Genomic DNA, 11,298 nt, shown 5'->3' with positions numbered 1-11,298 from the left:
CCTTATTACTGATGAACACTACTCATCTGATCACATACCGTTGGCTTGGTGGTAGGTGCTAATAACATTACTAGAATAATAACACAGCAAGATCTGTAATAATAGCAGCCACCCACTTCCTGGGAGCTTATGTTTCATGTATCCTATTTAATCCTCACTATAAGCCTGTAAGAGGTATTGCCATCTTATTTTAGAGGTGAAGGGCATGAGGCCCAGAGAAGTAGCTTGTCCAAAGCCACGCAGCAGAGTTGGGATTCAAACCTACCTCCCTAACAACTCTCAAAAATTTTAACTTCATGGCAAAACAGTCACGAAAGGAGTGACTGGAACGAGGGACTGGGCTGACTCATTAGGGGGAGAGTGTGAGTATGTAGTAAGGTGTATATAAGTTTATATGTGAGAGACTGACTTGATTTGTAAACTTTCACTTAAAGCACAATAAAAATTATTTAAAAAAATTTTAACTTCAGAATGCTACTTTAAGGGGTATACTTGCTCTCTGCTCTTCCTGAGATTGTTTTAAAAATTATTTCATTGTAGAATCTTATGTATTTTAAAACATAATCTGGTTTCTTTAAAATGGCTTAGTATGGGGTCTTGTGTTGGTAGTTGTTAAAAGCTGGGTGACAGGTGCATGGGGGCCCATTATATAAGTCTACTTTTGTATGTTTTAAATTTTTCTTAATAAAAAGTTTTGCTGTTTTTTGTTTTATCTTTTTTTACATTGGCTCTTTGGAAAATTGCATGAGGTAAGTCAACACTAATTGCTACAGTGAGATTTCAACTCTCTATGGGTGTCACGGAAGTGTAAATCCCTCATTGCCTGCTTTTAATAAGCATCTCCAGTGCACAGTCCCTCACTAGAAAGTGTTTGCACAGCCAGCCTCACCACACTCCAACCAGTGTGTCCACAGTAGGGGTGTCGGTCATTTTTACGAGGTTTGGATTGGCTGTTCAGAGTAATTTACTGACAAAGAAAGAATTTTTCCCAGCCTCCACCCTCACCATTACGAGTGTCTTCTTGGGTGTGGCAGACTTCACAGGCGATGGCATACAGACTGCTGGATGAGGCTGGTGCCAGTGATTCTATCTGTGCTTCCTTACCTTGTGGACACCTAACTAGTAAGTTTGGAGACTGGGTTGGTCAGGCCATTTTTCCAAATTTTCCGGGAAGAAAGAACATCCAAGCAAACATTTCTAGATGTCTTACCTGTTCCTTTTCATCATCGGTGATTTCATTATTTCACCCCCTCTAATTATTTGGGTGATTTTATCCACTTAGGAGTAATGTCCTTGTTAAAAAGAAAAGGAAGTAAGAGGCTAACAAAAAAGCAGGTGAATAGGTCATACTAATCTCCTTTGCTGCTTTTATATGTCACTCCCACAAGACAAACACTTTGGCCATACTTTGTACTTCTCCCTTTCTTAAAGAAGAGCCAGACTGGGGGCTATGGACTCCTGACAATTCCATATAGCACTCTCCCCTAGAAACAGATCGGGAACGTTTGGCACTAGGCTCACAAGAGAAAGGTATCCTTTCTCATAAAATTTTCCTCATAGCTATAAGAGAGGCATCATCGGAAAGGCTGGGTATGTTCTCAAGTTGGGACTGTTTGGCTGGTGCCGTTTCCATTCTGAAGCCTAAGTTTGGTATCAACATCCTGATGTTAAAGAGCATCACAGTGTCACAGACCGTAAGAGCTTGTGATGAAAGTAACTTTTCCTTCTCAAGGAAGAAAACAAATACCCCAAACTGGGGAAAAAAACAAAACAAAACAAAACAATACAGACAATCAGGCGAATGTGAAGTAAAGGAGATAGGCCAAAGGAAACAATTAAGTCATAAAATTTCCTAGAAAAATTCAAACACACACACCAACACAAATCTGTCCACCTCTGTCCCACTGGACCCACAATTAACTGAGTGGCAAAGGGTAGGCTTTATATATATACACATACAAAAGAACGCTACAAGTTCTTTGATGTCGAGAGAACTTACCTTAAATAAAACCAATTTGTTTGTCTATGATCAGCCCATGAGTTAGTGGCATCATCTTTACAGGCTTAAAGCAAAACAGAGTATACTCAAATCTTAAAAAGGAGAAAAGAAAATGGGTTATCCATAGATTAAGGAGGCTTTCTAGGGAACAAGGTATAAAGCTGACTCAGCAAAACCTGCTTATATGGCATGTACTTTCAACTCAATAAATAGTTTTAAAAATACAAACATATATACACACACACAACCTAAAAAGCAAAATGAGCCCAATAAGTAAATGTACAGAAATAGTATTTGGTTAACTGAAAACTGGTTTCCAAGGAATCCAAATAACCAGACAGCCACAACCCAAACTTACAGGCCAGAGTTGAAGGCAATTCTGATGCCTGCCCTTCGTGTGAGAATGCCAAGTGAGTGCAAGCCCCATAGGAGGTTAAATCAAGACTGACCAGTAGTTTAAGATATTTAACAGAAGGAACGCATTGTCAAAGGAGTTGGCTACCTGCTATCGTTTGTACATACATAAACCAGTTGCCGTGGAGTCGATTCAGACTCGTGTTTCCAAACAGAGCTGCTCCATAGGGTTTTCAGTGGCTGTGACCTTTCAGAAGTGAATCGCCAGGCCTTTCCTTCCAAGGTGCCTCTGGATGGATTCAAACCACCACTCTTTCAGCTAGTGACCAAGTGCTCAACCATCTGCACCACACAGGTATGCCTGTACATATACAGTAATAATTAATTTTGAAAAGCTGTACAGCCAATGTCCAGGTTGAGTTTATTTCATGGAGGAAAAATAAAATGACATGATTCCCCTAGACACCACGTAGTGACTAGGACTTTTCATTTCTCTTTTATCACATCATACAAAAAAACAAAACAAAAAAATCAATAGAATCACACCAAAACATACCCCCATACCTCTTAAGTTAGCAGATTTAAAATTAAATCTTGAAGCAGTATTTTGTTATACTTTGATTCAAATTCTATTTACAAATTAAAATTGCACTTATGAAGATACCAACATTTTTATGAGGGTCGTAGGTTATTTTTCTTTATTATGGTTTTATATCTGGCTATAAAACTTTTAAAGCTATCTTCAGTCAAAATCATAATTTCCTTTGCAGTACATGATTTATTTCCCCACTGGATTTCTGAACCAGCTTTCTCTTTGTGTGCTTTCCTGTTCTATTTATTTTATAAACGGCACTTACTTTGGAGTGTGTGCAGTCTAACACTGCCCTCGTTATAACAGACTCACTCATGAGAAGCTACAGTTTAAGAAATGACATATAAGTAGTTTAATCCTTTGGTTCAACTTTAAAAAAAAAATCAATTGATATTAATTTACGAACCAGTGGTAATTCTCTTTTTTGGTTAAAAACAAATCCATCAGGTAGATTTCTAACTAAAATCCAACACTGCTTTAAAAGTACCACACTGCTCAAAGATGCCACTGTTTACAGTTGGTTTGACATGACACAGGTTACAGTAAGGCACAGTGGATGTACAAATAAAAACAAATACTTTAGGACTATTTTTTTTTCCTGCACAAATACTAAAAATATGTACCGTTTCCATGATAAAATAACAACAAAGAAATACATATTTTTTCTTATGAAATACCTATACAAAATTTTTAAAATTTACACCATCTGAGCTGCCAAAAAAGGGTTTAAAAAGTTATCAGTTTTCGTCCCCACACATAAAACACTCTCGTCAGTAGGTCCAAGAGAACTTGGCATCCACAATGTTCCAGCAGTTATGGAAGGGAAGAGGATAAAAATTCCCCTTCCTGCTCCCTTTCCCCAACAGAAGACAAAAGCAAAGATCAGATGTTTACAGTAGTGTATTCTACTTATTACAAACAACTGAAAAAAAAGAAGTCGGGCCAGGAGATCACTGGTGCAAAGACGGGTTGATGCATTAGAGTAAGGCACTTCCTTTGAGAGGGCAGCATCCCAACACGCCACTTGGGGAGATGATGTGCCAGGTTCTGGTTAAGACAAAGGACTGCATGAGGCTCCTTGGAAGCAGACAGGAACATCTCTGACAGCAGGGGAAGACACAGGAGGTAAAATTCGGAGGTGAAACGCTACACAGAAGTGGTCACTCGGTCAATGGCATGGTTGACCTCGTTTTTGTTGGAATCCAGTCCTTTAGCAGCATTCATGTCATTCCGTAAATTCTCCACTGTCTTTTTCATGCTCTTTAACTCCCCTGGGTGTGGAGTGGCTCGCCTTAGAAGTGTTCTCTAAAAACAAACAATGCAGTGAGTGCTTTGGTTTTATTCCATTACTCTTTCGAATACAAAGCTTCCAGGTATTAGCATTCTAATACAAAGCTGCTCCTTAGAGATTATGAGTTAAAGCCGGTGAAAAGGCTTTCTTTGGAGCTATGTGCATTTATCAACTGCCTTTTTTTTTTATTTACTAGTAATTAATGGAAGATAAAAGTATTTCATATAACTCAGTTAGTCAAGATAGCAAGATTACTTTTAAAATAAAAGAATACTATTTAAAAATGAGATTAGTGTAATATAAAAATAAAGTTCCATGAACAGTAAAAAATTTAAAAACGTAATTGTCGGGTGTGGAGGAAGAAAAGGGTAAAGGGTTAAAAAAAAAAAAACCTAAATTAATATCAGTATAATACTCTACTATAACCCAAAAGTAGTTCTGGTTTCCTTCAGCCCTGGAGGCATCAGAGTTAAAGAAAAAGGGAAGCCAGTGGGCAGAGAAGGGCTTCTTTTCTTATTTTGTTGCTGTGTGGGCTATTTATATGGCCTACTGATGAAAGTTCACTTTCTTCTAATAAAGACCACAGTGCTGGAAGTGAAGTTACAGGGTATGGGTAATTTTTAAAAAATCATATTATTTAACACTTTGCATGCTCTTCAGCTCATAAAACGGCCTTTTTACCTTTTAAATGGCCTGTCCAGGAGTTTCAGGAAGAGCCAAACTAGGGTAACAAAATACTGAGAGAGCACTATTGAGGCAATGAAGTATCTGGTAAAATAATCAGACTCCAACAAGCCATGAGGTAAGCATTAAAGAGTCATTTATGGTGAAGTTATTTTGTCATTTCCTATTTGCACTTTGCACTTGACTACTGTAAACAACTAAAATCTCATTTGATGACAGCCAGAATGGCAGAATAATGATTGCTCACTGGCTAAGCGCTTGACTGCTGACTGAAAGATTGGTGGTTCAAACCCACCAGCCACCCTGAGGGAGAAAGATGCGGCAGTCTGCTCCTGTAAAGATGTATAGCCTTGGAAACCATGTAGGGCAGCTGTACTAGGTCCTATAGGGTCGCTGTGAGTTGGAATCAACTCGACGGCAATAGTTTTGGTTTAAAGGAAACGATGTAAAGTTGCCTTTTGTTTTGGTGGCTGCAAGTACGCCCTCAAAGGTCTGCTTATGAAAATCTCAATTAGTGCAAGGAGTTTAAGATGCCAAAGTCAACTTGTAGGAAGATTTCAGGAGTTTTCACAGACTCTTGGAGATGTTTCCCTTACTCCAATGTAAGACAAAACAAAGGTCAGATGTTTACAGTAGTATGTTCTGCTGAAAGTGGCCGAAAGATACCTTCAAGGACAAATGAAAGTAAGGGTGCGATATATTTTTAAATCTGTTCCTGATTTCTAAGTAAGTCCTAAGGTCATCCCACCAGAATCACAAGCACTCTCCACAAAGGTAAAGATGAGACCTGGTCTTACGAAGGCAGAGAAGCCTGGTACAACAGAAGGGAAGCTACATCACACATGATGAAATGTGAGTGGAGTCAACAGAGATCTCTCTCTACCACAGTACAGCCATAAATGGGGTGGGGGTGGGTGGGAATTAAGAAAACAGTGGAAGTTACAGAGTGCAAGATATCACAAATAGAGAAAAAAAAAAAGACTATAAACTGTTCAGATAAAAAAACCTAAAGTCCCATTTTCCTTATTTACACTTTGTGAATCAATACCTAGGAATACCGACTTTTGTCTTTTAAATGAATTCTAAATGCTAAACGCAAAACAGAGAATACGCTATTTTAAAATAAATCCTTATTAGGTACCATTCTCAATGTTTGGGAAGCTTTTAAATTTGAACTTCCACAGAGGCAAAGAATTTCCATTTCCCTACCGTTTCATTGTCGTCTTCATCTTTTTCATCATCTAGAAATCGGATTGCACTGACTCTGTTTACTGCACGCTCATTCCAGGCTTCATCGGAGACGTCATTTACCAAGCTCTCCAGTGCACCACAGCGAGGCAGATTCTCTGTCGGGACAAAGGGCACATCAACAGGGAACTCTGGTTCATGTGCCTGGCAACCGCTATGTACCAATTTGGCTGACCAGGCAGAATAACTGAGTCTCTACATGGTGCATGCAGTTGATGTGTTCTGCTGCTAATCCAAAAGTTGGAGGTTCAAGTCCACCTAGAGGCACCTTTGAAGAAAGGCCTGGTGATCTATTTCCAAAAAAATCTGCCATCAAAACAACCCTGTGGAGCACAGTCCTGCTGACATACATGGGGTTGTCATGAATCAGAATCCACTCAACGGCAATTGGTCTTATGCAGAATACATAGGAGAACCAGGGGTATAACAGCTGAAATAAGGAAGACAAGTGAATAATTTCAGCTTCCAAGTCTTGGCTTTAAAAATAAATAAAAATGGGCCCCTTAACCATAACTTAAGGCGTGCTGAGTTTCTGTTTAGGGGAATAAAAACCATCTGGAAATGAATAGTGGTAAGAGTGCACAACACCGTGAATGCAATGGTCACTGAATTATACACTTAAAAATGCTTAAAATGGCAAATGTTTTGTTATATGTATTTTATCACAATTAAAAAAAAAAGTAAAAGGCCTTGGACAGGGTTGCCCCTTCTTTTCAATGATGCATAATTCTAGTTGAGATCATGTAAAATATCTGTGAAATTTATATGTTTACTATTTCATCACAGAATATCTTAATCACTCACAATTCTTTTTCCTAGTTCTCTTCTACACACTAACTTTAAAAACTGTCATGACAGTGATGTGGCTAATCATGTTGAATACTGTTATCGTCAGCTGTTGATAGCTGCATCAAGTTGGCCCCTAACTCACGGTGACCCCATGCACAACTGAACAAAACGCTGCCCAATCCTACTCATCCCCATGATCAGTTGCAGGTCACACCATTGTAATTCATAGGATTTTTATTGACCTTCAGAAGTATATTGTCACAAGTCTTTCTTCCTAGTCCATCTTAGTCTGGAATCTCCACTGAAACTTAGCAATATGCCAGCCTCCAGTGACAGATGGGGGTGGTAACTGCACGTGAGGTGCACTGGCTGGGAATCGAACCTGAGTCTTCTGAGAACTCTACCATTGAACCACTAATGCCTCATGTTGGATACTAGTACTTTCCTTAGTAATACCTTCTACCATATTTTTCTTTTAGGGTCTTAAAAGTTCACCTAACAAAGTTGGGATTGGCAAGTTGGTTTGGGGGCCCTTCCAATTGGGGGGATCCCATACTCTGAGCACACTCCAAACCAAATCCTGTTTACTTTGACTCATGGTTCTCTTCTATCAAACCCAGCTCTCAGCAAAGGAATTATAATAGCATTTTGATGCTAGTGTGAATAGTTCTTAAAACCACATATAATTTACAAAACAGAGATGCAATAACTCAAAACAACTCACTGGCTTAAAAACAGTATGCCAGTGGTGTTAGCTACTAATCCTCATACTGTAAGTGTGGGTTTTGAGTAACTGTTATTTTTTCTAGAAGCATTTGTATTTTCAGCCTTAGCTAAAATTTAAATCTGAAAGGCTGTTCAAGGAGATTCAAACATGATAAACAGTTGTAAGACGCCCTTTTTCTGCAAGGATGCAGGGTACTCTTCCTCAAGGAGTCCCACCAGTGGCCCTAGAGACAGGTTAAACAAAATACAACCACATCCACATGTGGAAGTAAGAGGCTTCATGGGTAGACATCAGTCCCTACCCATTCTCAGGGTCACATGGTTAGTGTCCTTAAATTCACCTTGGCAAGTAGGTTCAGAAGGCAGCTGAGGAAGTAAGACACAGGTTAAAATCTTCTCCCCTGTGGTATGGTCTGTGTCTGTCTGGAACGTTAGCAGAGGCTGGGATTGGTTGTCAGATAACCAAAGAGCCTTCAGCTTCAAGGTGGTCAGGGATAAAGGCAGATGCAGCAACCTAGTTTAAAACAAAGGGAGATATCATGACCTCCAATTTTGTAATTAAATCAATTCCTATCAATAAAAACAGAGAAAACAATTAAAAACAGTTTCCTGGTATTGGGTTCGAAGTGTACAAAGATGGTATGTTTATACTTGTTAGCTGCTGTCAAGTCAGTGCCTGACTCTTGGTAACTCCATAGACCATGGATCAAATCATTGCGATCCATAAGGTTCTCTCTGATGGATTTTTGAATGTAGATTGCCAGGCCTTTCTTCCCAATCTGTCTTAGTTTGGAAGCACTGTTGAGGACCTGTTTAGCATTACAGCAACACACAAGCCTCCACTGACAGATGGTGGCTGTGCAAGGGGTGCCCTGGCTGGAAGTCAAACCTGGGTCTCCTGCATGGAAGATGAGAATTCTACCACTGAGCTACCAATGCTTCAGGTTTATACTAATCCCACTGCTGCTGAGCTGATTCTGAGTCATAGTAACCCTACAGGACAGAGCAGAATTACCCCATAGGGTTTCCAAAGAGCAGCTGGCGGAGTCAAACTGCTGACCTTTTGGTTGGCAGCCAAGCTCTTAACCTCTGTGTCACCAGGGCTCCTAATAGGCTTCATTTAGCCTTTGTGAGTAGATTTTTTAGTAGGTTAAAGATCTCTCATTAGGATCTTTAGGACATAGGGCAAAAAAAAAAAAAAGACAAAAAGTTCAGCTAATTACAGGATGCATTCTTAGGTCTTGCATTATCAAAACCAAACCAAACCCGTTAACGTCAAGTCAATTCCAACTCATAGGTCTTGCATTAAACCCACTGCCATCGAGGTCTTGCATTAGGAGGTTTCAATTTAAAGAAAAAGCAAAACCAGTCTAATTGTGGAAGGACCTGAAAGCAGAAAGTCCTTACTACCTCAATGGCAATAGCCTCCTTGACAAGGCTGGTATAAGGCCTTAAAAAAACATTGCCATTGAGTCAATTCTGACTTACAGTGACCCTATATGAGGCCTCAGGATTACATATTTCCAGGAGCATCTGAATAACGGTCATAAGAGGAAAAGAGATACCTGGGTGGCAGAGAGTTTAAGGTGCAGTTAAAGATTCAAAAAAAAAAAAAATTCATGGCTGTGGGCTCCATTTGCTTCCCCTAAGAAGATTATTTTAAGTATTCCAATTTAAATTTTTATCTTTCAGTTTCTGGAAACTCCCACCTCTCAGGCTCCTACGTGATAATTAATATCCGCATCAGACTGTTTTCAGTTTCAAATGAGACAGTATATATGAAAACTGTAATGTGACACCTAAAGATCAGTTTTATATTTATGCTTCACAAAGATTTGACGGCTTGGCTGTAGCCATTTAAATCTATTTAGTAAGTAGGGAACCAAAAGGCTACCTGCCAAAAATCATATGTACTTGGCACTTGCTAAAATTTACTTTAAGCATAATGGTTTTCCAATAGGGACAATTATATCCCCAGGGGACATTTGGCAATGTCTGGAGACATTTTCAGTTGTCACAACTGGGGGAAGGTGCTAGTGGAACCTAGCGGGGTAGGGACCAGGGATCCTCCCCACCTCTGGCCCAAAATGCCAACAGTGAGACAACCTGCTTAGTGAAAACCAATGCTTCAAACTAGTCTACGAATTCACTTTGAAAACAACCAAACCGCTGTTTCCCAGAAATTTAAGGTGTAAGGAATTTAAGGCTATATTTGATCAAGTATTTTCACTGTAAGGATGAATCCACATTATTAAATTATGGATCAGTCTTAGAAGTTACTTCATAAAATAGATGAATAATAATATCTCATTACTTTATAAAATGAGGCACCTCTGCATAAAAGAATCTCTGGCCAATTAATTCTATAAAAAAATTATATGATAGCATGTATTTCTTTCATGAGATTATATAACCATTTTCACTCAACATACGTGGGAAATCTACTTATACAGCTTACCAAGATTAGTATTGCATTTTCAGAGATATATACCACTAAATCGACAACTTATGGGAAATGACTCTTTTTTACTTTCTTGAACAAAAGGACAGTTTCTTCTGGAACTTTTTTCCTTGTTTCTTTTAAAACAGGAGGTAAGCTAGCATTCTGCAGAATTTTAAAGTTTCAAGGTCTTTATCAAGAAACCTATAGTCAGCATTTCTGCCTTTCTTAACCACGTGAGCATAAAAGAAAAAAAAGAAATCATGATTTGAAAACGGCACAGAACACAGATACTCAAACGTGGTCATCATAAATTCTCAGACTAATAACTGGCCTCCCAGCTGACTACTAATGCAAAGGTTTAAATAAAAAGCTAGAAAGAACATTAAGTAATAGCTTCTAAGGATGACAAACTATATGGTGAAAGCTAAAATAAATTACTGGACTCTACAGTATATAAATGTAATCATATTTAAGTAAGGTATATAGGGTAATGAGTTGTCTAAAGCACCAGTTTTCCTGCAAAGAAAGTGCCAGCCTGACTATGGCTGCTACCAACTGAGTACACACCACACGTGGGCTTGTTCACAAGTGTCTCGGGGACAGATGTGGCCCCAGCAGTGGTAAGGAAAAAAAAGGCCCTGTTCCCCGTACAGTCTGCACACTGAAATTCTGTAGGCTCTCACTGCTCCACTGGGGTCTGGGGAGAAAAGACACACACGCTCCTCTGTTTCTCTTGGGCGAGGCATCCCAACTCCAAGTCAGGAAATAGATTAAAAAATACATATCCCTACTTTCCAGAGAAGCTAATAATATATTTTTGGTTTATTCTAGTACCTTCCGTACACTACAGAACAGGGTAAACACGTGAAGCTACAGCTCCATTTCTACACATCTCTATGTTCTATTTAGGACCACATCATCTCAGAAATAAAAAGCCTGTGGTTACTATTTACACCAATGGTACAAGGACTAAAGCAAATGAACTGGTCTTCGGTTAAATCCACAGCCTCAAGTGACCTTCCCTGCCTCTGAATTACTATAGCAATTGCTTTGTCAAATTTATTTAGCAAGTAAACTTGGCCTACTTATCAATGTGATATTATTTTACCCTATGACCGAAGGTTTCTTACAATTTAACTTTTCACCTGTTTACATTATGTCTTACTAGAATA

The 11,298-nt window shown here is 39.0% G+C and overlaps 1 protein-coding gene across 1 annotated transcript in view; it reads right to left on the bottom strand.

Annotated features, from left to right (window-relative positions):
* Positions 1-227: 227 nt before the first annotated feature.
* Positions 228-11,298, bottom strand: part of LRRC1 (leucine rich repeat containing 1) — a 169,017-nt gene continuing 157,946 nt past the window's right edge. The window contains exons 12-14 of the mRNA XM_003404423.3: positions 8,025-8,197; positions 6,130-6,266; positions 228-4,250 (exon numbers count right to left, since the gene is read on the bottom strand). Coding sequence (XP_003404471.1) covers positions 4,092-4,250; positions 6,130-6,266; positions 8,025-8,197 — 469 coding nt within the window. The 3' untranslated portion in view covers positions 228-4,091. The remainder of the gene's footprint in view (positions 4,251-6,129; positions 6,267-8,024; positions 8,198-11,298) is intronic.

Source organism: Loxodonta africana, chromosome 1 (assembly GCF_030014295.1).
Source record: "Loxodonta africana isolate mLoxAfr1 chromosome 1, mLoxAfr1.hap2, whole genome shotgun sequence".
In the NCBI taxonomy this organism is placed as follows: Eukaryota; Metazoa; Chordata; class Mammalia; order Proboscidea; family Elephantidae; genus Loxodonta; species Loxodonta africana.
Note: the sequence above shows the minus strand (reverse complement) of the source record. Positions and strands in the feature narration are given on the sequence as shown.